Here is a 25,956-nt window from a genome sequence, read left to right on the forward strand (position 1 = left end):
ATTAATTTTAATGGCACTCCTTTCTCTTTTAAAACTTAGCTAAAACAAATTATATGGTCATTCTATTTCAAGGTTTCTCCATCTTAGTACTATGGACATTTGGGGCTAGAAAATAACTTGTGGGTGCTTTCTTGTGCATTAAAGAGTATTCAGTAGTATTTCTGGTCTCTACCTGTTAAATGTCAATAGCACCCCGCCCCCAAATAAAGACCACTAAAAATGTCTCCAGACATTAACAAATGATCTCTGGGGTCAAAATTGTTCCATTGAAGACCACTGCATCTAGGGCTTATGCTCATAATAATTTAACTACAAAAGAACAACTTACTACAGAACATGTGCTGTGGAGCTCCCAGTGGCATGACTGATAGGTACTCCATACTCAATAAAAGTTAATTTCTTGGGGAAATTACTTGGATTCCCAATTGTAGAGAGATTAAAAGGCTAAACAAGTAATAAATATGATGATTGGAGGAGGTTTAGTGATAAAAGTTGGTTTGTTGCAGCTGTTATTACAGAAGACTGAAACAGTGTACTGGGAATTGACTGGCAGCCTCCTGGCTATTAATTCTAGTAATATTGTGGAGTGTGATTCTTGACTCCAATGGGTGTTTTGCTCTAGTCATAAACATAAAAACCAGGGTGAAGCCCAAAATTTATGCAGCAAGCTTCATACTTCAGCAATTTTCTTCAATAGTAATAGCTATGATAATCAGTGTTCTTTTTCTCCTCTTTTTATACTTAGAAATGACCACCATTGCTTTCATACCACCATTTTCCATTTATTAGCAATAACAGAGGAAATACCAATAGCACCAATTAAAAATGAATTCACATGACGTGTTTTATCCTTACAGCTGTAATTACTAGTAACTAACATGAATTGGAAAGCACTTCATAAATTTAAAAAGTGCTGTACAGATACATTATAATTATCATCATTAATAAATTAGCCCGATTCTCCTAGTTCAAAAGGCACGTAAGGTCAGTTACATGGGCTTCAGTGGGGCAAAATGATCACAACCTACAATGTAGCAATGGTTCACATGTGTTTTCAACAAATTTTACCCCATGCAATCCTGCAGAGCTGAAGTTACACACCCTTCAAAATATGGGAGAATAAAGCTAAAAGTAGACAAGACAGGTGTTTTTTTTGAGATTTTATGGCATTTTTATAACAGACTCCTATCTCTTTTATGTTAACTGTTAAATAGATAATATAACTAATCAAACTTCTAAGTTGTGCATAACAAAATTAAAATGTCTTATTTAAGGTAACAGTAAATTTTATTACTTCCTATAAGCTGATATTCCAGACAGCATTAGGATTTCAAAGCTATCTGTAAATCCAAAGAGGTCAGATTGGTACAATTTGTGCTTGCACACCCTCAGGGAATAGCTTCAATACTCATTCTAGAATTGTTACTAGGGGGGGAAAAAAAAAACACAGCTTTATCCATTCCTTTGCCAGCAAGAGTCTTGGCAAGAGACTGATCTTGGCTGACCATAAATAAAATTCCTTGAATCACCAGTATCTTGATTTAAGAAGGAAATTTTACTGTGTCTTTCATACACAAAGGCTGATTAACAATGCTTTAAAAGAACACTAGTCCACTTTTCCACAGGTGTACAAAAGGAAATATAATGAGATTACATTCAACAATAAAGCTTAAATTTCACTCTAGGTCATAGTTGCATTAACATTCACATACACAAGCACAGAGTAAGTATATTTCAGGAGTCTTATAATAGCATACAGCATACATATGGGAGATTGATTTCAGGTAACATCAGAGGTGTTAGTAAGAGTAGCAATTCAGAGTGTTATAGAAAAGGAAAACTAAACCAAAGAGAAGGTATTGGCTAGCACACCAAGACAAGTCACAGAATTAGAGGAATGAAAATTTGCTCACTGAATGTATGAGAAAATATTTTTCTTCAATTTCTGGGTCTTGATATAGTTGGCTATAGAAGGCTGTGTAGTCAAAGTGCACATCATTTTTCTTAGAAAAGAGAGAGAGAAAGATATTCTTTTATTTAGTATTTAATACATGCAAGAGGCAGCCCCAGAGTGACCTGAAAGAGTAAAGCTGTGATTGGCAGGTGGCCAGTATAATACAGATGTTCCAGGCAATTCTCTTAAAGCACTTCTGTAGCAGCAATGATCATTTCAATGGCTGTAGACTGAATTCTCTTTTGAGAGGAGTTTGGGGACATTGTATTCATCATATTTCTTTAAAGATTTATAGCTATAGACTTTCTCTTTTTTAAATAAATCTATCAAACAACAAACAGCACAAAGTGAGGTGTTGGGGTTTTGTTTTTCTTTTGCTTTTGCATATGTGTTGTTGGAAAAGGATCTGACCTTTTCATAAACATTGTGTGCAAAAGAATTTGTAATAAAGTGAGCATAAGGACATGTATAGGAAACACTTCAGATCTGCTTCTGTTGCCCTGGCTAATCCTCCAGTAAACACTTGAAATGTTGGCTTGAACATGTAATACAGAATTTAGTTATTATGATACCATAGCCAACATACTTTAGGAACTCCTGAAGTCTTTTCAGTGGGGGTAGTTTTCTCTATTAGAGGGTGACCTACCTCTTACATTGAGAGATTTAGAAAGTCTGGTCCCTTTCATACATGTCCCCTCTAGATTGATGACTGTTATCAATGTTTACTTGTTTCTTTTTTTTTCCCAGTCCTTCTTAGGCCAGCTATTCTAATCTGACGCAGTATCTGTCACTCAAACACTCTTGTGGTGGCTACACACACCCAGTGGTCACAAACACCCAGGCTGCTTAATCTGAAAACCTTCCATCCTGCCCTGCAAGTGTCATGTGTCATCAAGACAGGATCCCAGGAGCACAGGGCAGAGAGTCCAACTCTCACTGGCAGGACTGGGAAGCCTCTCCTTTGCGATGGAGGAGAAAGGAAACTTGGGTCTGCTTTTTAGGTTCTGAAAACAAGCCAGAGTGGAGAGAAAGAGTTAACACCAGACTTAGGAAAGCTTTTAAGACAAAACCTGTTAATTCAATCTAGACAAACACAGGGAACTTTCTGCAGATTTCTGAGGTCTCTATGGGATAGGAGAAAGAAGCAGGGAGTTGCTACATGGGAGAGATTTGCCATTATTACAAAAACTGGCTTAAGTGGCTTGTTTCCATTGGGTGACCTCACTGGTCACTGTTGTCAGTCGTGCTGTGCCCTTTCTCCTTTTTCTCCTGGGTCTTGTTACCCTTCTTCTTTTTCTTCTTTTTCTTGGTCTCCTCCTTTTTGCCGAAGGTTATAAAGTCGCTTTTGTCAATTTGGCTGTTAGTAGGCTCCTGGCGGATAGAGATGATGGCAGGAGATCCTGGGATAATGAATTTGTCTGGCAACTCACCGGGACCGGATTGTTTGGGATTGCTTGGTCCATATTTAAAGGTCCAGCTGTTGCTATTGACACCAGCACCCACTGGAGGGGACACCTCTCCTGCCTCTGGTTCTGAAAGACAAAACATCACAAATCAGCTACTGTGAACACATGCTCTCATGCCATTTTACTAGTAGGCTATGGAGTAGCTGCCCCAGACATGAGGGGAAGGCCAGGGTGTGGAAACAAGCAGGACAGCAGATTTTCTCACTGGAGTGACCAGGAATCTATCTTTCTAATAACATCACTTTGATTCTTTGTGAAGAATTTCCTAAATAACATAACAATGCTTATCCTGCCTGAGAAAAGGACAGGGAAACATACTGGCTTAAAGCAGAAAATACTTTAAATGTATGGATTAGAGAAAACTTTAGATAAATTGGCTGAAATCATTATTCCATCCTAATTCTATTATAATAGTTTTGAATGGTACAATGAAATGGAGATGAAATGGGAAGAAGTGGGGTAGAGAAAGACATCCTACAATTGAAGAGGGAGGAATCCTACTGTAAACTGTCCCTATTCAGATAAAGTATTGAGAGCCAACCTCACCCTGTTCCTAAGTATTTTTTCACTTTTGACACTTTCATACATTTTGATATTATTCCCTTGGATCTCCCCACACACACACACACACACACATACACAACTACCCTTCTTTTTCCACATTAATCCCTATCTTACTTTCATACCTTTGTGTTAACCCACTGAGTTATTAGTGTCGCTTGCATGATCATAGGTGGACTGTTAATTTACCAGTGGCTACTCCTCTGATAAACACGGCTCTCCTCCCAGCAACCATTACCTGCCATTGGCTACTCTTGGAGGTGTGAAAGTCTTAGGTGTGGAGGTCTTACGAAACCTTCCTCATCCATGGTGAAATATTGACAGATTCAATCTTGTGCAGAACACCACAGCAGCAACCTTACTTTCTAAGCCAAGTCACCTTCCCCAATGTGGTCACAGTATATAGGATATATATTCATGTGATTACAAGTCAATTTAATGCATGCACTAACCAAAGCACATGTAAAGTATTGTGGGACTAGAGACCCTAGCATGCCAATTCTACCTCTCCCTGACCCTAATAAAAAGGTCAATCTGTGGCTTGCCTCAAAAAATAAAAAATAAATCAATCAGTAAAGAAGCTAATGAAACACAGATTATATTTAAAGCCAATATCCCTCTGCATTCTAATCTCATCTATCCACTGCATGTCTTATACCTCCACTTGGGAGTTTCATGGAAATTGTAAACTGAAGGAATCTAAAATTGAACTCTTGTTGTGTATTTTATTTTATTTTAGTTTATTTTATTTGAGAGAGAGAGACAGATAGAGAGAATGGACTGCCAAGGCCTCTAGCCACTATAAACAAACTCCAGATGCATGTGCCATTTTGTGCATGTGGCTTTACATGGGTGCTGGGGAATCAAACCTGGGTCCTTAGGCTTCTCAGGCAAGTGCCTTAACCACTAAGCCATCTCTCCAGCCCCTGAAATCAAACTCTTGATCCCACTCATCTATTCCTTTCTAATCTTTCCAGTCCCAGTAAATGGCATTCCACTTGCCCCATTGCTCAAGCTTTTCTTCATTTTTATTTATTCTTCACTCCATTTACAATCTATCACCAAGACCTGTCATTTCTGCTTTTTAAGTATATGTTGGCTCTATTCTCTTCTCCCCATTATCATTCTTTTCAGGACACCATAATCTCATATAAGCTACATCAATGGCTTCCCCCTTGTTCATGTTGCTTCCTTTTTTGCCTCTTTCTAATCTTTCATGCAGTAGCCAGAATTATTGTCATTCTTTAAGGTCTTTCTCCATTAAAAAAAAAAAAATAGAAGTATAGCCTACACACAGTAAAATCCTTTAAAATAGAAATCAGATGAGATCACGCTCCTGTTTAAAATTATTCAAAGGCTTTCTACTGTCATAAAAAAAAATCTTCAAACTTGGGCTGGAGAGATGGCTTAACAGTTAAGTGCTTGCCTGTGAAGCCTAAGGACCCTGGTTCAAGGCTCAATTCCCCAGGATTCACGTTAGCCAGATGCACAAGGGGGCGCACGTGTCTGGAGTTCGTTTGCAGAGGCTGGAGGCCCTGCCACACCCACTCTCCTCTCTCTCTCTCTCTGCATCTTTCTCCCTGTCTATCACTCTCAAATAAATAAAAACAACTAAAAATATTTTTTGAATCTTCAAACTCATTTAATATGCTATAAAAATTTCTTGAATAATATGATGGTCATTATTCTCCACGCTTTCCCTTATCACTTACTATACTCAAGCCACACACAACTTTTCAGCACTCTAAACACCTTTTGGAGCTGTTTTGCTTCAAGAACTGTGAACATATGGCTTCTTTTCATGTCAAATGACCTGCACAAGCCTGTCTTCTAGTGTGTGCTTAGATGTAATCTCTTCAGAGATACAGTCTATGACCATGTGGGTGAGGCAGTACCACCTTCACCTTTTGGAATCTGTCACTGTAAGGTCTACAGATGCAGAGTATATATGGTTTATTCATCACAATAATCAATGCCTATTACAATCCTGGCCCATCTAGGTATATACATATTTGTTCAATAGATGAATGAAAGGACTGCAGTGAAAAGTAGAAGAGGTATCACTCTTTGGCAGACCAAACAGCTCTCCACCAATAATACTTCTGGAGCTCTTACAGATAATGAGGTAATGCATGCGAAATGCTTAGCACAATGTACATGCTCCCATAAATAGTATCACATATGGCTAACTATATATGGCACAGTGCTTGGGACCAGGAGGGCCACATGAGGATATTGCAAATTTACAGCAGTCAGTAATAAGGGAGAATTAAGAAACTGTTTTCTCACCCCAAAAGCCCTTCCCTCAAATCACACTTACCCTGGTAGAACTGACACTCTAGCATTTGGACAATGGGACAAAACATTTTTTTTTCTCTATGGCTAAGACTAATTTCTTTTATATAAGATAATCAAATGTGCAAGCTCAGCAAGAATATATCTGCTAAAATTTCAAATACAGGCTCTAACTCTGAAAGGATGAAAAACAAACAAACAAAACAAAATAGATTCTGTTTTATTTTTGTGATGCTCAGGGTTGAACCCAAGGGCTTATACATGTCGGGCAAGTACCCTGCCATCAAGCCACACTCCTGGTCTTCACAAACTCACTATGTAGCCAAAACTGGCACATTCCTCCTGCCTCAGTTTCCCAAGTTGGGATTAGATGTGTGTATCACCATTCCTGGCTAGAAAGCTACAATTTTTATTTTATTTATTTTACTTTATTTTTAATATTTCATATTTTATTTTATTTTATCTTATTATTTTATTGTGGCACTAAGGAATGAACCTAGGCCTTGCACTGCTAGGCAAGCACTCTGCCACTTAGCCCAGTTATTGGCCCAAGAGATACTTTAAAAAGTTGAAAAGAGCCAGGTGTGGAGGTGCACAACTTTACTTCCAGCACTCAGGAGGCAGTGGTAGGAGGACTGCCGTAAGTTCGAGGCCACCAGGAAACTACATAGTGAATTCCAGGTCAGCCTGGACTAGAGTAAAACCCTACCTCGAAAACCCAAAAAATGTTGAAAAGCCTCAGATTTGATGCCTAAAACTGGGCTTCAGCACCACCCAACAGTCTTTTAGCTGCTTTTACAAAAGCACTTACAAGACTGGGATTTTTCTTTTACCATCCATAGCTCAACATGAGGTCCTACACTGTCATCCAGAGACATTTCCATCTTCATAGGCCATATTTACTGGCCCAGTGAGCCCTTCACAGCAGGACCCACCTGTCAACAGTTAAAACAGGCATTTTTCCATGTCACTGAGCTTCCTTGGCCCTTTGCTGGGAGTCTTGGCTCTGACTCAGCCTAACTCCAAAAGGCAATAGAGATCTATTCAGGTACATTCCCCACCAAATTCAGCAGCTATGGGGCAGAGCAAAATGTAGTTTCTTCAGTTCCTCACATGCACTGTGCCTAACCTGTTCTGATTCAAAACATCTCTGAGGTCTCAGTAGCATCTGCAATGTGACAAATTTAAGTAAAAGAACAGCTTAAAGGTCTGACAAACCAGCATTTACCTTTAAAAAAAATGTTTATTTATTTATTTTCAAACACAGAGAAAAAGATAGGGAGAGAGTCAGAGAGATAAAATGGGTGTACCAGGGATTCTAGCCACTGCAAATGAACTCCAGATGCATGCACCACTTTGTGCATCTGGCTTTATGTGGGCACTGGGGAAGTGAACTTGGGCCATCAGGCATTGCAAGCAAGAGCCTTTAACCACTAAGCAATCTCTCCAGCCCTAGCATTTACCTTTTGACTAAGAGAAGAGCTATGGTTGGCTTGCCTCTAAAATGACATGCTTTTGGGGTCCCCTTTGAAGAAGATGAGAAAGGAAGATGTGTCATTTTTGCTCAAAAACTCCAACCAGAACAAGTCCTGGCAAATGGTCAATCAAGGAAATATTTCTTCTTTCAGGGCTACTTCCTTTCTTCCCTCCTCGAATCTTTCAGCTGCTCCAAGTGACCTAGATGCTCCTAGAAACAAGACTGACACTGCCAAGAGCCAAATGACTGAGAGATAGGCAGGAGGACTGCAGTTTCACAACCAGCCTAGATAACTTATTGAATCAAAATTTAAAAAGTAAAAGGAGGGCTGGGCATATAGCTTAGTGGCAAAGTTCCTGCCTAAAATGCACAGAGCCTAGGTTCAGTAACCAGTACTGTGGGAAAAAATCCAAATGAATGGCCCTCTTGAAGCCTGGTAAGAGGATACAAGGTAGATTTATTTTTATTTATTTGCGGGGGATAGGGGGTGGTAAATGGGCACACTAAGGCCTACTGCCACTACAAATGAACTCCGGATACATGTTCCACTTTGTGTATCTTGCTTTACTGGGGAATAAAATTCAGACCATCAGGCTTTGTAATCAAGTCCCTTTAATCAATGAGTAATCTACCCAGCCCCAGCTTTTTAAAAAATCATATAGGTCTTTTTTTTTTTTTTTGGATTTATAGACACTAGTTCATTTCTTTTTTTTATATATATATTTTTTTATAAAATATATCCCATGGTAATTCCCTCCCTCCCTACCCCCACACTTTCCCGTTTGAAATTCCATTCTCAATCATATTACCTCCCCATTACAATCATTGTAATTACATATATACAATATCAACCTCATATAGGTCTTTTTAAAAATCATATAGGTCTTCATTTTATACGTTTTAAACTGCCTCCTGGAAGTAGTTGGCAACTTTCTGTAACCCTATTGTCCACTTTAGGCACTGTCTCATAGGATCTTTTCTTGGCGGGGGGGGGGGGGGGGGGGGGGGGGGCAAAATTCCCATCTTTCCTTTTTTCCTGTTAAATTAAGCCTGGCTACATGAATGCAAGATGTTGAGACTCAGGGACTAGGAATGAATAGGAAACTAAATGTGTGTGGGGGGGGGGCGGGTTGTAGGGTGCTAAAGATTGTGAAGCAAATGCTGAGCTTATAAGACTCACCCTGGACCCACATTCTCAAAGGCTCTTGCTGATTACTAAGGCCAGCGAGGAGGTTTTCTGATCAGGATGGCTTCCTCCATTTGAGCTTAATAAAAACTATAACAAAATAAAGTGTGGGTGGTATGTATGAAAGAGAACTACATGAAATGATTAACAGAATAGCTAACGTCTATGTTTGTTTTATATTTGAGGGGAATACCACCAATGGTCACATGATTACTAACTGGTAGAGCCAGAAATAAAAATCTAGGCAGATTCCAAGTATGAAACAAATCCTGAGCTATATGTATAACAAGGTCTTCTGAAAACCCTAAAACATAAAACAAGTACAGCAGTTGTTATGGTTATTATCTGTTTTCTTACTGTCTGGGAAAAACAGGCAAGCAGACAAGGGCCTTTATACTAGAATCTGATGAAAGGAATGGAAGTGGGGGAGGGGTGTGGATGGAGTGTGAGGAGCTCGGAAAATCACAGCTCAGTGTTCAGGTTTCAGTCCCGCCCCTTCGCTCCCCATTCATCCCTTTGTTACCTTCTCTGGGATTTCAGTGCTGAGGTTAATAAAGAGCTTCCAGAAAACCCATCATTTTGATTAAAGCCGGGACCATCTTGCCAGACAGCACTCTGGAGCCTGTCTACCGCCCACTCTGCTCTGTCAGTGCTGTGCTAAGGCTATTAACTGATTACAGGCAAAGGCTTCCGGCCCAGCCAGCCAGCTCTCCTGGACTGCTCCTTCTCCGGAAGAGCTGTTACGGCTGAGCCTGGCTTCCCAGGGAAGAAGGGCATCAAAGGCTTGTAGCATGGGTTTGCATGTGAACACCCAGAGGCTTCCCCTCTCCCTTTCTGGTGGTCTCTGCCAACCAGATGTGCATTCTTTCAAGCAGTTCTGATTTCTTTTATGCTTTCTGGCACTGAACAACCATTTCATCCCTTTTTCTAGAATTTGGCAGATTGTGTAGAACTATATCCATGCAAAACCCCTCCACAATTAAACAGGCTGAAAACACAGGTTGTAAAACATCCTCAAAGCCCTCCCTACCCTGTATCTCACATTTTGTGGGGTTTGTGGACAAACACTGTCCTAACTTCTGGTGAATTGGGCAAAGCTAAACAGGGATCACAGTTCACAAAACAGAAGAATTATAGTCTGAAGCCCAAATCCTGTCTAGAATCAGAGACAACAGAAAAGGCTGCAGCCACCTGGGAACCAACCAGATTCAGCATTTCCCTACTTCTTCTTAGTCCTTCAATGGACGTAGAAAGAATTTTCTACAGAAAAAAATGAATATAAACATATACTCGCTATACTCTAAGACTTTAGACTCTGTTATAAGAATATCTCGGTTTAAGCCTAGCTACATCATGTGTTTTGTGATATTGTACTAATTAATAACTTTAGGCATCAGTTTTTATCTGTAAAAGAGATAATAATAGCAACAACCTCAGAGCTATTACAGAATTAAATGTAATTATTCTTAAAAAACACATAGCACATTATCTGACACAAAGTAAAACCTAGTAAAATTCTACTTGTTAGTAAGATCAGAGAAGCAGAAGATTCATCTGTATAAGGACTACTGATTACTTATCATGAGTCAGGAAGTTTATTGAGCAAACAATATACTGATTTGATTAAATTTCATTTAAATTAATTATAATTAAATTTATTTATTTAAATATGTCTTTAAATTATCTTTATATTATAGATAAGCTATCTGAAGGCTTAAATTTCAGAAAGATTATTTTCTCTGAATTAATAAAGAAGCTGAAAAATTATTTTCTTACTGACTGCCTAGTTTAATAATCCTGTGGTTAGTTTTTTCCTTTGTTTATTATTATTATTATTATTTCTTGGGAAGGCAGGGTGGCAGGGGGCAGAGGGTATCAATTCAGAATTGAACTGGATTCACAGACCAAGCATTTTGATTCTGAAAATAGCTGGGGGAAAGGGGCACTGTGACTCTGATTGGAAGTCAGGTCTAGCAAGAGAGAGGCTGATCGCACACCCCTTCCCAGAGACCTCGGGTGCTGCACTCAGGGTGCTACACTCTCTTTGGGTGGGATGAACTGATCTGGGAGGATTTTATGGCTGTTTGGTGCCTGAGTCCACAGCTGGGCTAATTTTCAGTAATCTTGGAGAGGAAGAGAGAAATACACTTGGCATATTTTAAGGCCACAGCTCTCATGCTTTGTGCCCAAAATAACTCTGCCATTTCTAGGTTAAGAGTATAAAGACATCATGCGCTGCAAACCTAGATTCAAACATTGGAATGGTTGGTCTCAAATCTCCAAGCTAGCTGTCCATAGTCAGCGTGTGGGAGGAGGGGGAGGTGTTGTGGGGGGAAACTGACTTCTTTCTTTCAATGACCCCCACAACCCAGCAAGAGCTCAAGCTGCCTGGTTTTCTCAGCCCTGTTTCCTGGTTGCTAAGGCTCCCTAGGATCTGGGGAGGAAATTTTCCCTTTATAGCAGCCTCTTCTCAAAATTCCCTCTGCAGCTGGCTATGATACACTTTGGGGAGCAGAATGCTTAGAATGTAGGTTCTTGTGGGTAGGGTTGCACAGGCTTGAACTGCAATCTCATCCTCATTACTTATCTCTTGTGTGACCTTGAGCAACAGCTTAGCCTCTCAGCACCCTTTTTTTTTTTTTTTTTTTTTTTTTTTTTTTGTGGGAAGAAGAGGTTTATTTTGGCTTACAGGCTCAAGGGGAAGCTCCACGATGGCAGGGGAAAATGATGGCATGAGCAGAGGGTTGACATTAACCCCAGGCCAACAGAAGGTAGACAATAGCAACAGGAGAGTGTGCCAAACACTGGCAAAGGGAAACTGGCTATAGCACCCATAAGCCCAACCCCAACAATACACTGCCTCCAGGAGGCATTAATTCCCAAATCTCCATCAGCTTGGAACCTAGTATTCAGAACACTAAGCTTATGGGGGGACACCTGATCAAACCACCACAACCAGTCACGCCTATACAAATCCATGGTCAAGATCTGATAACACTTCAGATAAAACATGTCCTAAATGTCTCTTCCACCCTCCATACCCGTGACCATATAGCAATTCAAGTGAAACAAAACCCTACAATGACTTCTTCTCACATGTAACATGAAATCCAGCTTCCCTTACATGTGACCATTAAACTTCTTAATCTAAAAGCCTCCCTGACACACTCAAGTTGCATGGAATAGCTGCAGAGGCTTTTGTGTTTCAGCACCCATTTTTATCATAAGTAAAACAAAGATACTCCACCTAATGGAAGTGTGAGTATTAAAAAAAGAGGCAAGACTCATAAATTACAGAGAACAATGTCTGGTATGTAAAATTCTGAAATAAAGGATAGGTATTATTACTATGTAGTATTCCTCTACAAACCCAACTCTCCTTTCATCAACCTAATCCTGAAGGTAGTACTTCTGGGAAATTTCTTGTCAAGCAACTCCAGGGATCAATCACTGCAGTCTTCCAGCTGTGAATCTTTCTAGCTTAAATGTTGTTGCCAGGGAGGAAGCTGTTCTGAAGGAAGCAATCTAATTAGACATGGCAGAAAGCACCATGACTAGGTCAAAAGTCCAAGTTCAAACACCACTTCCACCATACTTTTCAGTTCTTTTCTACTATGCTATTAAGTTAACATTGACTGCATGGTTTATCTGTAAAGTGATTATAATAGCTTCTTTCCAGAAGCATTATTATTTGTGCCACTACATTTATATGCTAGGAATTAATACTATGCATATGAATTGGGAATATGGATATGGACAGGTAACTTGTTATTAAATATAGTTACAGTTTTAATGGGAGAAAAAAGATGAATAAACGAATAACTACAATAATAGTTTTAAGATAAGCAAACTGGCATAAATACCCTTAACCTTTCTATAGACAGTATGTGCAGTGGTGAAGAGGTCAGAATTCAAAACAGATCTGCCTCAGATCCCACCTACCTCTTACTAGGTGTGTGAAATTATTAAACCCTGTCTGTCTCAGGTCTAAGCAGTAAAATGGGTATAATAATGGGCTTATATCTAAGGATGGATATATAGAATAAAGGAGCTTAAAAATGGAAAGTGCTTAGAATAATACTTGGTATGTGGTTTGAGCTTTGAATAAGTTTTTGCCATTACTATTATTATTCACAAGTAAATTATCTCTTCTCTCTGCTCCAGGACTCTATCTGGCAGCTCTTAATGATGGCGTTACTGCATTAAGTGACATAGCACAGGCTGGAGCTGGGGGTCAAAGGGAAGTGTGTAACAAATGCAATCCAACCACAGACAGAATTAGTGAATTTGTTATTTTCATACCCTATGACCAAACAATCCCAATTCTAGAACTCCATCTCACATAAAGGCTACTATGAATGTGTAATATTTATATGTATATACATCTATCTATCTGTCTATATATTATGTACTGAATTGCTTAAAAGTGGATCTGGAGAGATGGATTAGTGGTTAAGGCATTTGCCTGTGAAGCCTAAGGACCCATGTTTGACTCTCCAGATCCCATGTAAGCCAGATGCACAAGGTGACACAAGCACAAGGTCGCACATTCTCACTAGGTGGTGCACACATCTGGAGTACAATTTCAGTGGCTGACGGCCCTGACATGCCAGATATCTCTTTCTCTCTCTTGCTTGCTTACTCTTATTATCTCTCTTATTAAAATAAAATAAAGAGTGAAGATACTACGATGACACTGGATGAATAAAATATAAGCCTGCAACTTAGTATCTTTTTTTTATTAAAGAAGAATGAAGTAGATCTATGTATACTGACTTGAATGTTTATTAAAAACACAAACACACACAAAAGCACATACACACTTATATACTATGTAGCACTTTGGTTTATGAAAGTCTACATACTTTCAAATAAACATAGAAAAAGGTGTACATTGTGTGACTAAAAATTAATTTGAAAAATATTTGGTTAAGAGAACTCTAACATAAACTACAGATTTGTAGGATAAAGACTTATCAATGTAGTTTTATTATTTGTGACAAATCTATTCTTTGAGGGAGGATATTGACAGTGGGAATAGGTTGTGCATAACAGAGGATCTGCATCTGCTACATTTTTCTGTGAATCTAAAACTGCTCTAAAAAGAAATGATCAGGTGCAGTGACACACACCTTTAATCCTAGCACTCAAAGGCAGAAGTAGGAAGAATGCCATGAGTTCGAGGTCAGCCTGGTACTACAGAGTGAGTTCTAGGTCAGTCTGGACTACCGTGAGACCCTACTTTGAAATATTTAAAATATAGGGCTGGAAAGATGGCTTAGCAATTAAGGTGCTTGCCTGTCAAGCCAAAGGACACAGGTTTGATTTCCCAGTACCCACAGTACCAGATGCACAAGGTGGCACATGCATCTGGAGTTCATTTGCAGCAGCTGAAGGCCCTGGTGCACCCATCCTCTCTCCCTCTGGCTACTTCTATCTTGCTCCCCCACAATAAATAAAGTAAATAAATTAAAAATTTAAATATGTATATGTATATCAGCTGTGCATGATAGTACATACCTGTAATCCCAGCTCAGGAGGCTAAGAAAGCAGGATTTAGGGTTAAAGGCCAGCCAGGACTACATAGCAAGTTCTAGGCCAGCCTTGGCTATATAGTAAATATAAAAATATTAGAAGTAAATAATAATACAATTTATTAATTAAATTTATTTGGAAGGTAAAAAAAATACAGAATTGCCTCATTGAAGGAATTAAGAAACCAACTTTTTATGCAAATAATGCTATAATATTTAATATATATTAATAATGTAATTGTGTTTTATTTCCCAATAATGGGAGATAAAACTACACTATTGGTAGTAGTTATTTCTGGGAGGTAGAGAGTAAGGTACTACCAAATACTTTTAGTTTGGCATCAAGTTAACTGTTCATAATTTTTATTCTTTTCATAACTAATTTAAAGAATGACACACATACAGAGATTTGAACAAACACTATTAGTTCAGCATAGCTCAAAATACAGAACAAAATGTCACTGTCATGTGGACCTGCTATATAATTTTCGGAACCTGGTGCCCCATGAAAACAGAAGTGAAGGGCCTCAAGGTAGTGATAATATGATATTAAGCCAAGTCAGGTCTTTCTTTTTTAATTTTTTTATACTTTACTTATTTGAGAGAGAGAGAGAGGCAGAGAAAGAATAGACACACCAGAGCCTCTAGCCACTGTGAATGAACTCCAGGTGCATGTACCACCTTGTACATCTGACGCGGGAACTGGGGAATCAAACCTGGGTCCTTAGACTTTATAGGCAAGTGCCTTAACAGCTAATCCATCTCTCCAGCCCCAAGAAAGATCTTGCTAAGTATGGGGCCCCATGAAGCCCATCTGGCCTGGACTGGAGAGACTGCAGGGCTCTTCTTCATCACCACCACACAGTGACTTCCATAGGGTTTCACACTACCTGCCCCACCTGGAACAGTGTCAGCCACAGTCATTTCTGCTTAACAATAAAGGAGTTTTTAGCTTGGGTTGAGTGTCAAACTTTTCTTGTCTTCCCTCCCCCCTCACATCACAATCTGTGCTTCTTAAAATTTGGTAGCAATCCCAGGCTCTGTGTTGCTGTGTCACTTCTCAGCCTTGAGCAACCATTTCTAGACAAGAAGTAATATGCCTGCATGGAGAGCATAAAATGGAGACACTGCCAGAACACCTCAGTAGAAGCGGGGCAAACTAATGGAAGAATCTTCTCTACCACCATACCTCACATTGCACACTTCAGTCCCAACCATTTAATGAAGCAAAAACACTCAGTCCCATTTAATGCGTGCTGGGCTTTGTACTAAGTGTCAGGAGTTTTAAATTGAGTGAACATAGTTCTGCTAATGTTTTTGGATGTTCACCACAAGTGAAAAACCTTCCCAAGCATTTTACATGCATTATCTATAGTCTCTCCTCTTTTACATATTAATAAACCTGAGGCCCAAACTGTACAATTATCAGGTGTTCTAAAAGATTTCAGGCACTGTGTAGTGCTACTTCTTTAAAAACCTATGTTAATATAAGGTCAAATTTCAGCAAATTTTCCCTTCATCCTTTACTCTTTCTCAGATATAATTCTATCTTGCTTGGGTTACACCAGGTGTATCAGAATTAACAAAGTAAAAACAGTTTCACACTAGTTACTTATGTGTGTGTATTTTAAAAGGATATTTATTTATTTGAGAGAGAAAGAGACAGAGAAAGGCAGACAGAGAGAGAGGGAGAGAAAGAGAGAGTGTGAGGGTGGGAGGAAGAGAGGATGGGCCCAACAGTACCTCTAGCCACTGCAAACTAGCTCCAGATGCATGCATCACTTTGTGCATCCTGCTTACGTGGGTCCTGGGGAAATCAAACCTGGGTCCTTAAGCACCTTACTGTCAAACCATCTCTCCAGCCCATGTATATTTTTAAAGTTGCACTTACATCCCCTATAGATTACCACTTATAGATACATACAATTTCCAAACTCAGTTTTGTAGAAGTGAAAAAAGAAATCTTGTTAGCTTATTAACTCATCTTGCTATCCCATGACCGATTTTCAGATTTGATAGGGCTAAGGAAGCTTAAAAGAATCTCCTCGGCCCCCAACACCTCATCACTAAAGCAGACCAAAAATGAACCCAATATGGCTCAGGGAAATTTTCGGAAGAGGGAGCGGAAAGAATGTCAGAGCCACACATTGGGTCGTGATATGTAGAGACATTTATCCTCCCCATAACTGTGGGCTAACTCCAGAATGCATGACCCGAATACCTCAAGAAAGAGGGGCGAGGGGGAGGGCGTAGGACATGGATGAGCTTAACGATGGTACCAAATTGACTGTGTTCACTGAGTACAAAACTAATTAATTTTTTTAAAATAGATACAAATCAAAATAAAATCTCCTCTCCTAAAAACAATGATTCTCCTCTCCACTGCAGAAAATAAAACAAGTTTTTAAAAGAGGATATATCAGGTCTTATAAAATCTGACTACCTTTCTGATCTAATTTCTCATCAGCTCAAATGCATGCCTCCTAGTAACCCAGATCAAGCACTTCTGATTTGGGGGAGAGGCATGTATTTTTTCCAATGCCTAGAATTGTTTTTATTCCCTACATCATACCTCCTATCCTGCAATACTTAGTATTAAAGTACAGAAAAATCTTAGACATGATCTCCTAGTTTCTCAGTTCCATCTTCTGGGCTACCAAAGCATCCATTATTCATGGTTACTGACCTGTAAAGATAGTATAGGACATCCTCTCAGAAAAAGTGGACCAGATTACCTAATTTACATAGGATTTGTATTGAGAACAACAGAGTCAGAAATTCTTCACTGGCTGGCCCTGGCATCTAGTTTCAGCTTTCTTTCCCTTCATCGGCCCTGCCTACACACTATAGACCTGTGGTTCTTATCCTATGACACTGTCAAATTTCCATCTTATTGCACATTTTTGCCTCCCCATACATTTAATATTTTATTTATATTACCTTGAACAGAGCCTGACCTGATGAAAGTACCCATGGGACAGATACTTTGTATTTCACTTCATCTGTGTGTGGGGCAATGGAGGCCAGAGAAAGGGAATAGGAATAAATGAGGATTTAAAGAGAAAGCTGATGGACTGGAGAGATGTCCTAGCAGTTAAGGCACATGCCTATGAAGCCTAAGGACCCAGGTTCAATTCTCCAGGTCCCACCTAAGCCAGATGCACATGGTGGCACATGCATCTGGAGTTCATTTGCAGTGGCTAGAGCCCTGGCGCGCCCATTCTCTCTCTCTCTCTCTCTCTCTCTCTCTCTCTCTCTCTCTCTCTCTCTCTCTCTGTGTGTGTGTGTGTGTGTGTGTGTGTGTGTGTGTGTGTGTGTGTGTCCCTAATAAGTAAATGAAAATAAAATCTTTAAAAAGAGAGAGGAAGCTGGTGGTGGCTGTTAGTGGTGAAATTCTAGGGACTTGCCTGAGATGTGGTTTGGAGGAAGATCTTCCTAGCATCCTTCAATCACAACCATTTAGAAGCTTGTTCCTTGGAGTCAAGATTGTGACCCAGAGTGAGAAAGATCAAAAAAGATATTTTATACAAAAAAAAATCCCCTCATCCTCCCAAAAGAATTTTCCAAAGAAAATTACTTAGAATCAATTTATATTTAGTCTAACAGAAGGAAATTGAAGCAACACTCACCTCTGACTAAACATTCATGGCAGACTGCAAGGACAGCAGTTGAACCAGCATTTCAGTTCCACACAGAGGCCATAAGGGATTCTAGCCTCCAAGGAGGCTTTCATAGGTCCCAAAGCCTTATCATTGCCAACAGTACAAGGAGTCTGGAGGGGCCCCAGGCTTTGGAAGTGATTGTCTGATAGAATCTAAAGAAGGGATCTAGCATCAGAGTAGGTTGTTAGGCAAGACATATCTAAGAAACAAACAAATCTTGGAGTACATATGAATCCATAGCATTGAGCCCAAACTATCCTACCTATTTCCAATACAGGAAACATCACTGAGGAAAAGCAGGTGAGGTTAGGAATATTGGCTGAAACACACTCCAGCCCACAACACCCTGAAAACCATACATATGGATCAGGGTCTTAATGCTCCTCTTTCAGCTCCTCTTTCATGGATATATATTTAATATTCCTTTCACATAGGCACAAATGCTAGATGCAAACAATATGCATTGCCCCTCTTCCCTGGTATCACTGTATGAACACTGACTTTCTACCAGTCATATGTCCCATGAAGGACTCTTTCAAACTGGCCTATGGGTAATCCAGATCATGTTTCCTCCTGCCACCTCTCCCTGTCCACTCCCCACTCCCAAACTCTTATAACAATGTTCTTTAGCCAGGGGCACAACAGTGTCTCTTAGTCTTTAACATAAAAATGTGGTGGGAACTATTTCTTCCTTCTCCCCACATTATTACCTCTGCCCATATAGAGGTAATATACCTCTATACCTACAAAATTAATATTCTGTCCTTTGGGTAGTGTAACAGGAATTGAACTTCAGAAGGAGGAGGTCTTTAGTTCTACTTCCTTATTTACTGTTCCTAGGGAAGAATAGTTTATCTAGTTGGTAATATTACTGATTGTAAATGGATTATGCTTCTTAAGTGAGCAAAGTTAGTGTCAAAAGTCACTATTCTTTCATGATACACCTCACCTTAATTTTCTTCTCTGCTCTCCCCAACCTGTACATGGTAATCAAATCAACCATTCTCACCCATAGAGATGGCTGCCTTTTATCTATTTTCATCCCTGACATTTGGGAAATTAGAGGACCTAAGAAATTCTTCAGGCTATCTGCCAATAGTTAATGAAGTGATAACACTGATCCCTCAGTTTACTCCTTGCATCTGTTCTTAATTAACATTTGGGGAGAAAAAAAAACAGGAGGGATTCTTCTTCACTAGATTTGTCGCAATTCTGTTTGTGGACTTTAAAAAGGATTTAAAATCTAGTCTGCAATCACTATACTCTCTTCATGTTCCTAATATGTACCTTATTTTATCTTTACCTTACTAAACTTTATACATACATACAAAGCCACTTCTACCTAACCCCAAAGATCTAGCATTAGGCAAAGTGATGCTCTCTGCTCCCACATCTAATATATAAAACATGTTAGTATGTTATTTTCTATGACAAAAAGGACCTTAATGATATGATTAAATTAAGAATCTTCAGACGGAGATACTATATTGTATTATCTGAGTAACTCAGAGTATGTATGTCTTTGTGTCAGTGGGGGGGAAGACTTATAGATGCTAGATTTCTGACTTTGAAGAAGAAATAAGGGACTATGTGGTTTGATTCAGTGTCCCCATAAACTTAGGTGTTCAGAATGCTAGGTTCCCAGCTGATGGAGATTTGGGAATTAATGCCTCCTGGGAGGTGGGCCTATGGGTATTATAGCCCGTTTCCCCTTGCCAGAGTTTAGCACACTCTCCTGTTCCTGTTGTCCATATGATGGTGACCAGGAGGTGATATCCACACTCTGCTCATGCCATCATTTTCCCCTGCCATTGGGAAGCTTCCCCTTGAGTCTGTAAGCCAAAATAAACCTTTCTTCACCACAAGTTGCTCTTGTTTGGGCATTTTCTGGCTGCAAAGCAAACCTAACTGCAATAGGGGCCAAAGCCTAGAAATGGAGGTGGCCTCTTAAAGCTGGAAAAGGTTAAATCACAGGTCCTTTTTAAATGACTTTTGAGATGGACTCACACTATGTAGCTAAGGGTGGCCTAGAACTTGGAATCCTCCTACCTAAGTCTCCCAAGTGTTAGAATTATATTGCTCAGGTTATATCTATGTGCAATCATGCTCAGCTTTTTCTTTTCTTCTCTTTTTCTCTCTCTCTCTGACTCTCTTTATTTTTGGTAGTACTATGAATGAATAGGAGTCCTTCTAGAGAGCCTCTAAAAGAAATGTAGTACTGCTAACGCCTTCATTTTACCTCAGTGCAATACACTTTGGGCTTATAATCTCCCAAACAATGTGAAAATCAAATTTCATTGCTTTAATATACATAGTCTGTGGTAGCCTTAGAGAACTAAGACATGCTTTGGTATGTTGAGGTGGAGTGCTGCTGTAACAAATGTTTAAAAAATCTAGAACTGGGCTTTGGAAAGCCATAGTAATAAAAACAGCATGGTACTGGCATAAAAACAGGAGTATAGACCAATGGAATAGACTTGAGGACCCGGATTTTGGGCCAAGCAACTATAGCTACTTGATATTCGACAAAGGCCCAAACAATATAGACTGGAAAAAAGATAGCATCTTCAACAAATGGTGCTGGACAAACTGGATAACCACATGCAGGAAACTGAAACTTGATCCACACATTTCACCATGCACAACACTCAAATCCAAATGGATCAAAGACCTCAACATAAGACCAGAAACTCGAAAACTACTGGAAGAAAATTTAGGAAGTACTTTCCATGATATAGGAATGGAAAAAGACTTCCTGAATAAAACCCCAGTGGCTCAAGTTCTTAAACAGTCACTCAACCATTGGGATCATATGAAGCTGAAGAGTTTCTTTACAGATAAGCATATAATAAACAAAGCCAATAGAATACCCACAGAGTGGGAGAAAATATTTGCAGGTTATCCAACTGATAGAGGCCTTATCTCTAGAATTTACAAAGAACTCAAAAGTCTAAACAATAAGAAGACAAATACCCCACTCACAAAATGGGGCACAGAGTTAAACAGGCAATTCACAGAGGAAGAGATACAAATGGCAAACACACACCTAAGAAAATGTTCATCATCCCTAATCATCAGAGAAATGCAAATTAAAACAACTATGAGATTCCACCTTACCCCAATAAGAATGGCCAACATTAAAAGGTCAAATGGAACTGGCCATGTGCAGAAACTGGAAGAATTACAGGGAACATTATAAAAAGACTCTTGATTACTTTAGATGGACTTTTAATAGAAAGAGATATGAATTACTTTACTAGAGAATACCCAGAAAGACATAGGAAACCTGGTAAAGTAATATATTGTCTTATAGAGTATGCAAATTGTAATAAACACATTGCGCAAATATAGATATTCAATGTGCTTCCAGAGTGGGCTCAGTGGGAAGGAGAAACATGTTATTGACAACTGATGGGAAGTGGGTCCTTGCTCTGTAATGGAAAAACACATCTTAATGTTAGGCCAGTGAAACCCATTTTGGACTTCTGGCCTCTAAAACTGTAAAAAATAATTTCTGTTATTTTAACACACAAAGGGTGAGCACCTTTTCTAAAGTCACTCATGTTGTCTGGGACTTCTAAGAAGTCTTGATAAATCTTTAGGATACTCATCTAACTTCAGGTGATTATGGGAACACAGATGTAAATTTATGGTAAGTTGTTATTGTAGTAACATGAAACAAGCACATACCCCCACAGATGGCCTAGAACTTAGTGAAGCTGCTAAGCTATTACCTTCATCTATTATGTGGGACAAAATAATAGTGACATGTTAAATTCTTGGGTTTAATACCAGGCAGACATGGACTGAAACACTGCCTCTGCCATGGTATTCATTCATGAACTCAAGAAATATTTCTTAAGAATTAGTGTGTGAACCTTTTACTTGACACCAGAAGATTACAAAAAAAGAAGAAGAAGAAGAACAAAACTCATTTACTAGCTGTGTGAATGTAAGGAAGTCACTTAACTCCTATGAGCCTCATATTCCTTGTCTGAAATATGTGAGTAATAACATAGTTCTCTAATTAAAGTTGCTTAATTATATAATGAACATAAAGTGCTTACATCAGAGTTCTCAATAAATAGTAAATACTGCTATTGAATCTTCTTTCCTCTTGTTCTAAGACTACTTCTATAATACAAGGGGCAATGGTATAAGGACTAAGACCTTAAAAGTTAATCAAAGCCGGGCATGGTGGTGCATGCCTTTACTCGCAGCACTTGGGAGGCAGAGGTAGGAGGATTGCTATGAGTTCCAGGCCAGCCTGAGAATACATAGTGAATTCCAGGTCAGCCTGGGATAGATAAAGACTCTATCTCAAAAAATGAAACAAAACAAAACAAAAGTTAATCAACAAAGATATTCCTACTGGTATTCACACTTTGAAGAAATTTCCCTGTGGCTGTTTTTCTTTTTGTTATTGTTGTTGTTGTTTGTTTGTTTCCTAAAAGGATGATTGGGTATATAGCTCAATTGGTAGAACAATTACCTGGCATGCAGGAGGCCCTGAGTTCAGTCCCCAATATGGCAGGGGAAGGGGATGGCTTTCCAAAAGACTTTGCAAGAAAGGAATTTCTTTTTTTGTTTGTTTGTTAATTAATTAATTTATTTATTTGAGAGTGACAGAGAGAGAAAGAGGCAGAGAGAGAGAATGGGCATGCCAGGGCTTCCAACCACTGCAAACGAACTCCAGACGCATGCGCCCCCTTGTGCATCTGGGTAACATAGGTACTGGGGAATTGAGCCTTGAACCAGTGTCCTTAGGCTTCAAAGGCAAGCACTTAACTGCTAAGCCATCTCTTCAGCCCAAGAAGGGAATTTCTATATCCCTGGATCATCATCAAACACAAAGCCAAACTTAACAGAGTCAAAGGTGTCTTCCTCAGAAATGTTTACATACTGAGAGACCTTATTTTTCCCCAGTCCATCCTCTCTTATATGCAGGTTGGTGAGCACCTACTGTAAAGTCACTCATGTGGTCTGGGGCTTCTAAGAAGTCTTGATAAGTCTTTGGGACACTCATCTAACTTCGGGTGATTATGGGAACACAGATATAAAATGTAACAAATGTGTTATTGGGTAAGACACAATCTAGATAGCATAGTAAAAAATAGATACAAGGGCTGGAGAGATGGCTTAGCAGGTAAGAACTTGACTGTGAAGCCTAAGGACCCCGGTTCAAGGCTCGATTCCCCAGGACCCACATTAGCCAGATGCACAAGGGGCGCACATGTCTGGGGTTTGTCTGCAATGTCTGGAGGCCCTGGCACGCCCCCCACCTTTCTCTCTCTCTCTGCCTCTCTCTCTGTCTGTTGCTCTCAAATAAATAAATTAAAAATAAACAAAAAATATTAAAAATAAATACAAAAGGGAAGACCTAGGGAATGTCACCTCAATTCTTAGTTTGGGTCTAATATGCCATGTAAAGCAAGAGCTCTGGACAAAGGATTGGTCCATGTTGAGGGTAAACTCAAGCTGGTTAATTTTCTTGTACTATTAGTGATAAACTAGCTTTTTTTTTTTTTTACTTTCTAGGCAAAGCAGACTTTGCTCGTTTTTAATTTTGGTTGGTTGTTTTTCACATGCAATGATATGTCTTTTCTAGAGGTTGAGTGGGATTCAGCTGACCAGGGATACAATTCTAGCAATGATAAACTTTTCATGTCCTTATTCTCTTATAGTATACCCCATGTTACTTTTTCATACATTAAACTTTTGTGCTTATCTCTTGAGTACAACTTTTATAAAGCTCTCAATTTCCTGTTTAAACAGGAATCCAGACACTTTTTGCCTGGATTTCCTTTGGTAATGTCATCCTTAGGACTGGCTTCTTTTGTCTTTTGCCCAGTCTTCTCCCTGGGAGGTAGATTATTCTGAGGAGGGTTAGTTCTGAGGAAGTACTCAGTTAGACTCAGTGAGATAAAGATAAAGCAGAATCTATCTCTGTTTCCTGTGCCTTTTCTGATTGTGAGTAATAAGATTCAAAGTACCAAAACAGAGAAAGTCCCCTCTCCAATTCACAGCAATCAGCAAACTTATGACCCTTCCCTAGAGACCCCTGGTCTCCAGCAGTGCTTGACCTGAATATGTTTCTCCAGATTAAGCAATGACCTTCTCAACTGCAAAGTTGACTGTCTCTGTGAAGATGAATTTTTCAAGTTCCTCTGGAATATGGGCTGAGTGTCTTTGAAAAATTCTTGCCATAAAAGTCCCTTACTATCACTCTGACAAGTTCCAATTTGTAGTTTACCAGAATGGATAAGGCTGAGGATTAGGAATGCTGGAGTTGCAAAGCTTAAAGGAATTACAATTTGTCACTACACCTCCATTAAAACCCATGTCAGAAGTTAAGTCTTTTGTGTTCAAACACCTTCCAGCAAAGTTCCCAGATCCCTAATTCTAAACAATCTTTCTCAAAGGAGGAAGTGAAGGCTCCACCCTTCATTTCCTTTTCCCCACAAATCTCTCAACAAGTAAGCTGATATCTTTGAGCTGAGTGGTGGAATAATTAGTGAATTCCTCCTTTTTGGCCCTTTGCAATGCTAGGATCTCCCCAGAAGAAACTCAACTCTTGCTTTTAATAAAAAGTTTAAAATTTCAACTCTAAAAGAAATTCTTCTGTATTACAGAACATTTTTTGTTGTTGTTTTCTTTGTTAAGTTTTTTGAGACAAGGTCTTACTATGAGGTCTGGCCTGGAACTCTATGTTGTCCAGGACGGCCTTGAATTTGTGGCAAGACTACCGCCTCAGCCTCCTGAATGTTGAGATTACATGTGTGTGCCATAACATCTGACTTTGCACAACATCATGGAACAAAAGAAGAAAAAAAATGACATGACTTTGGAGAGCTGGGGAGATGGCTCAGTGGGTAAGGTACTTGCTACAGAAGCATATTGACTTGAGTTCAAATCCCTAAAGCTCAAGTACAGCCAGACACAACACAGTAGCAGGCATTTGTAATTGCAGCCTTCCTACTGCTGGGTTGGAGGCAGAGATAGGAGAACCTTCCAGAAGCTCATAGACTAGCCCATCTGGTTTTTGCAGTAATGAAGAAGAGATCCTGCCTCCAAACAAGATGGAAAGCATGACCAGCACTTAGGGCCATCCTCTGACCACCTATGCCATGTGGTATATGCATACTCATACTCACCCACACAAACATGCATACATAAGTACATACAAACATAACACATTTCATTTAAAAATGTATGAGGGGGAAACAGTGGGAAGGAAAAGTTTAAGAAAGAATGGGATAAAGCAATGGGAGTGACTAAACTGGGTACAGGTGGGGTTAGAGGAAGGCTAACCAAAACTAAGGGCATAAGAAAAAGCCATTTGGAAATACCACTTTGTAAATTGATTAAAAATATAGTTTAGGGCTGGAGAGATGGCTTAGCGGTTAAGCACTCGCCTATGAAGCCTATGGACCCCGGTTCGAGGCTCAGTTCCCCAGGTCCCACGTTAGCCAGATGCACAAGGGGGCGCACGCGTCTGGAGTTCGTTTGCAGTGGCTGGAAGCCCTGGCGTGCCCATTCTCTCTCTCTCCCTCTATCTGTCTTTCTCTCTGTGTCTGTTGCTCTCAAATAAATAAATAAAAAATGAACAAAAAATATTTAAAAAAAAATATATATATATAGTTTAAAGCTGGGCGTGGTGGCACATGCCTTTAATCCCAGCACTCAGGAGGCAGAGGTAGAGGAGGATCACTGTGAGTTCGAGGCCACCCTGAGACTCCATAGTGAATTCCAGGTCAGCCTGGGATAGAGTGAGACCCTACCTCAAAAAATAAATAAACAAACAAAAAATATATAATTTTT

The 25,956-nt window shown here is 39.5% G+C and overlaps 1 protein-coding gene across 13 annotated transcripts in view; it reads right to left on the reverse strand.

Annotated features, from left to right (window-relative positions):
- Window positions 1-761: 761 nt before the first annotated feature.
- LOC101615472 (protocadherin alpha-C2) overlaps window positions 762-25,956 on the reverse strand; it is a 313,953-nt gene continuing 288,758 nt past the window's right edge. For 12 of the 13 annotated variants that reach the window (XM_045132062.1, XM_045132063.1, XM_045132064.1 and 9 more), the window contains one exon: window positions 762-3,486. In XM_045132062.1, the coding sequence (XP_044987997.1) occupies window positions 3,176-3,486 (311 nt within the window). In that variant the 3' untranslated portion in view covers window positions 762-3,175. The remainder of the gene's footprint in view (window positions 3,487-25,956) is intronic. The other variant, XM_045132059.1, reaches the window with a different exon arrangement.

The sequence above is a fragment of the Jaculus jaculus genome, chromosome 13 (assembly GCF_020740685.1).
Source record: "Jaculus jaculus isolate mJacJac1 chromosome 13, mJacJac1.mat.Y.cur, whole genome shotgun sequence".
In the NCBI taxonomy this organism is placed as follows: Eukaryota; Metazoa; Chordata; class Mammalia; order Rodentia; family Dipodidae; genus Jaculus; species Jaculus jaculus.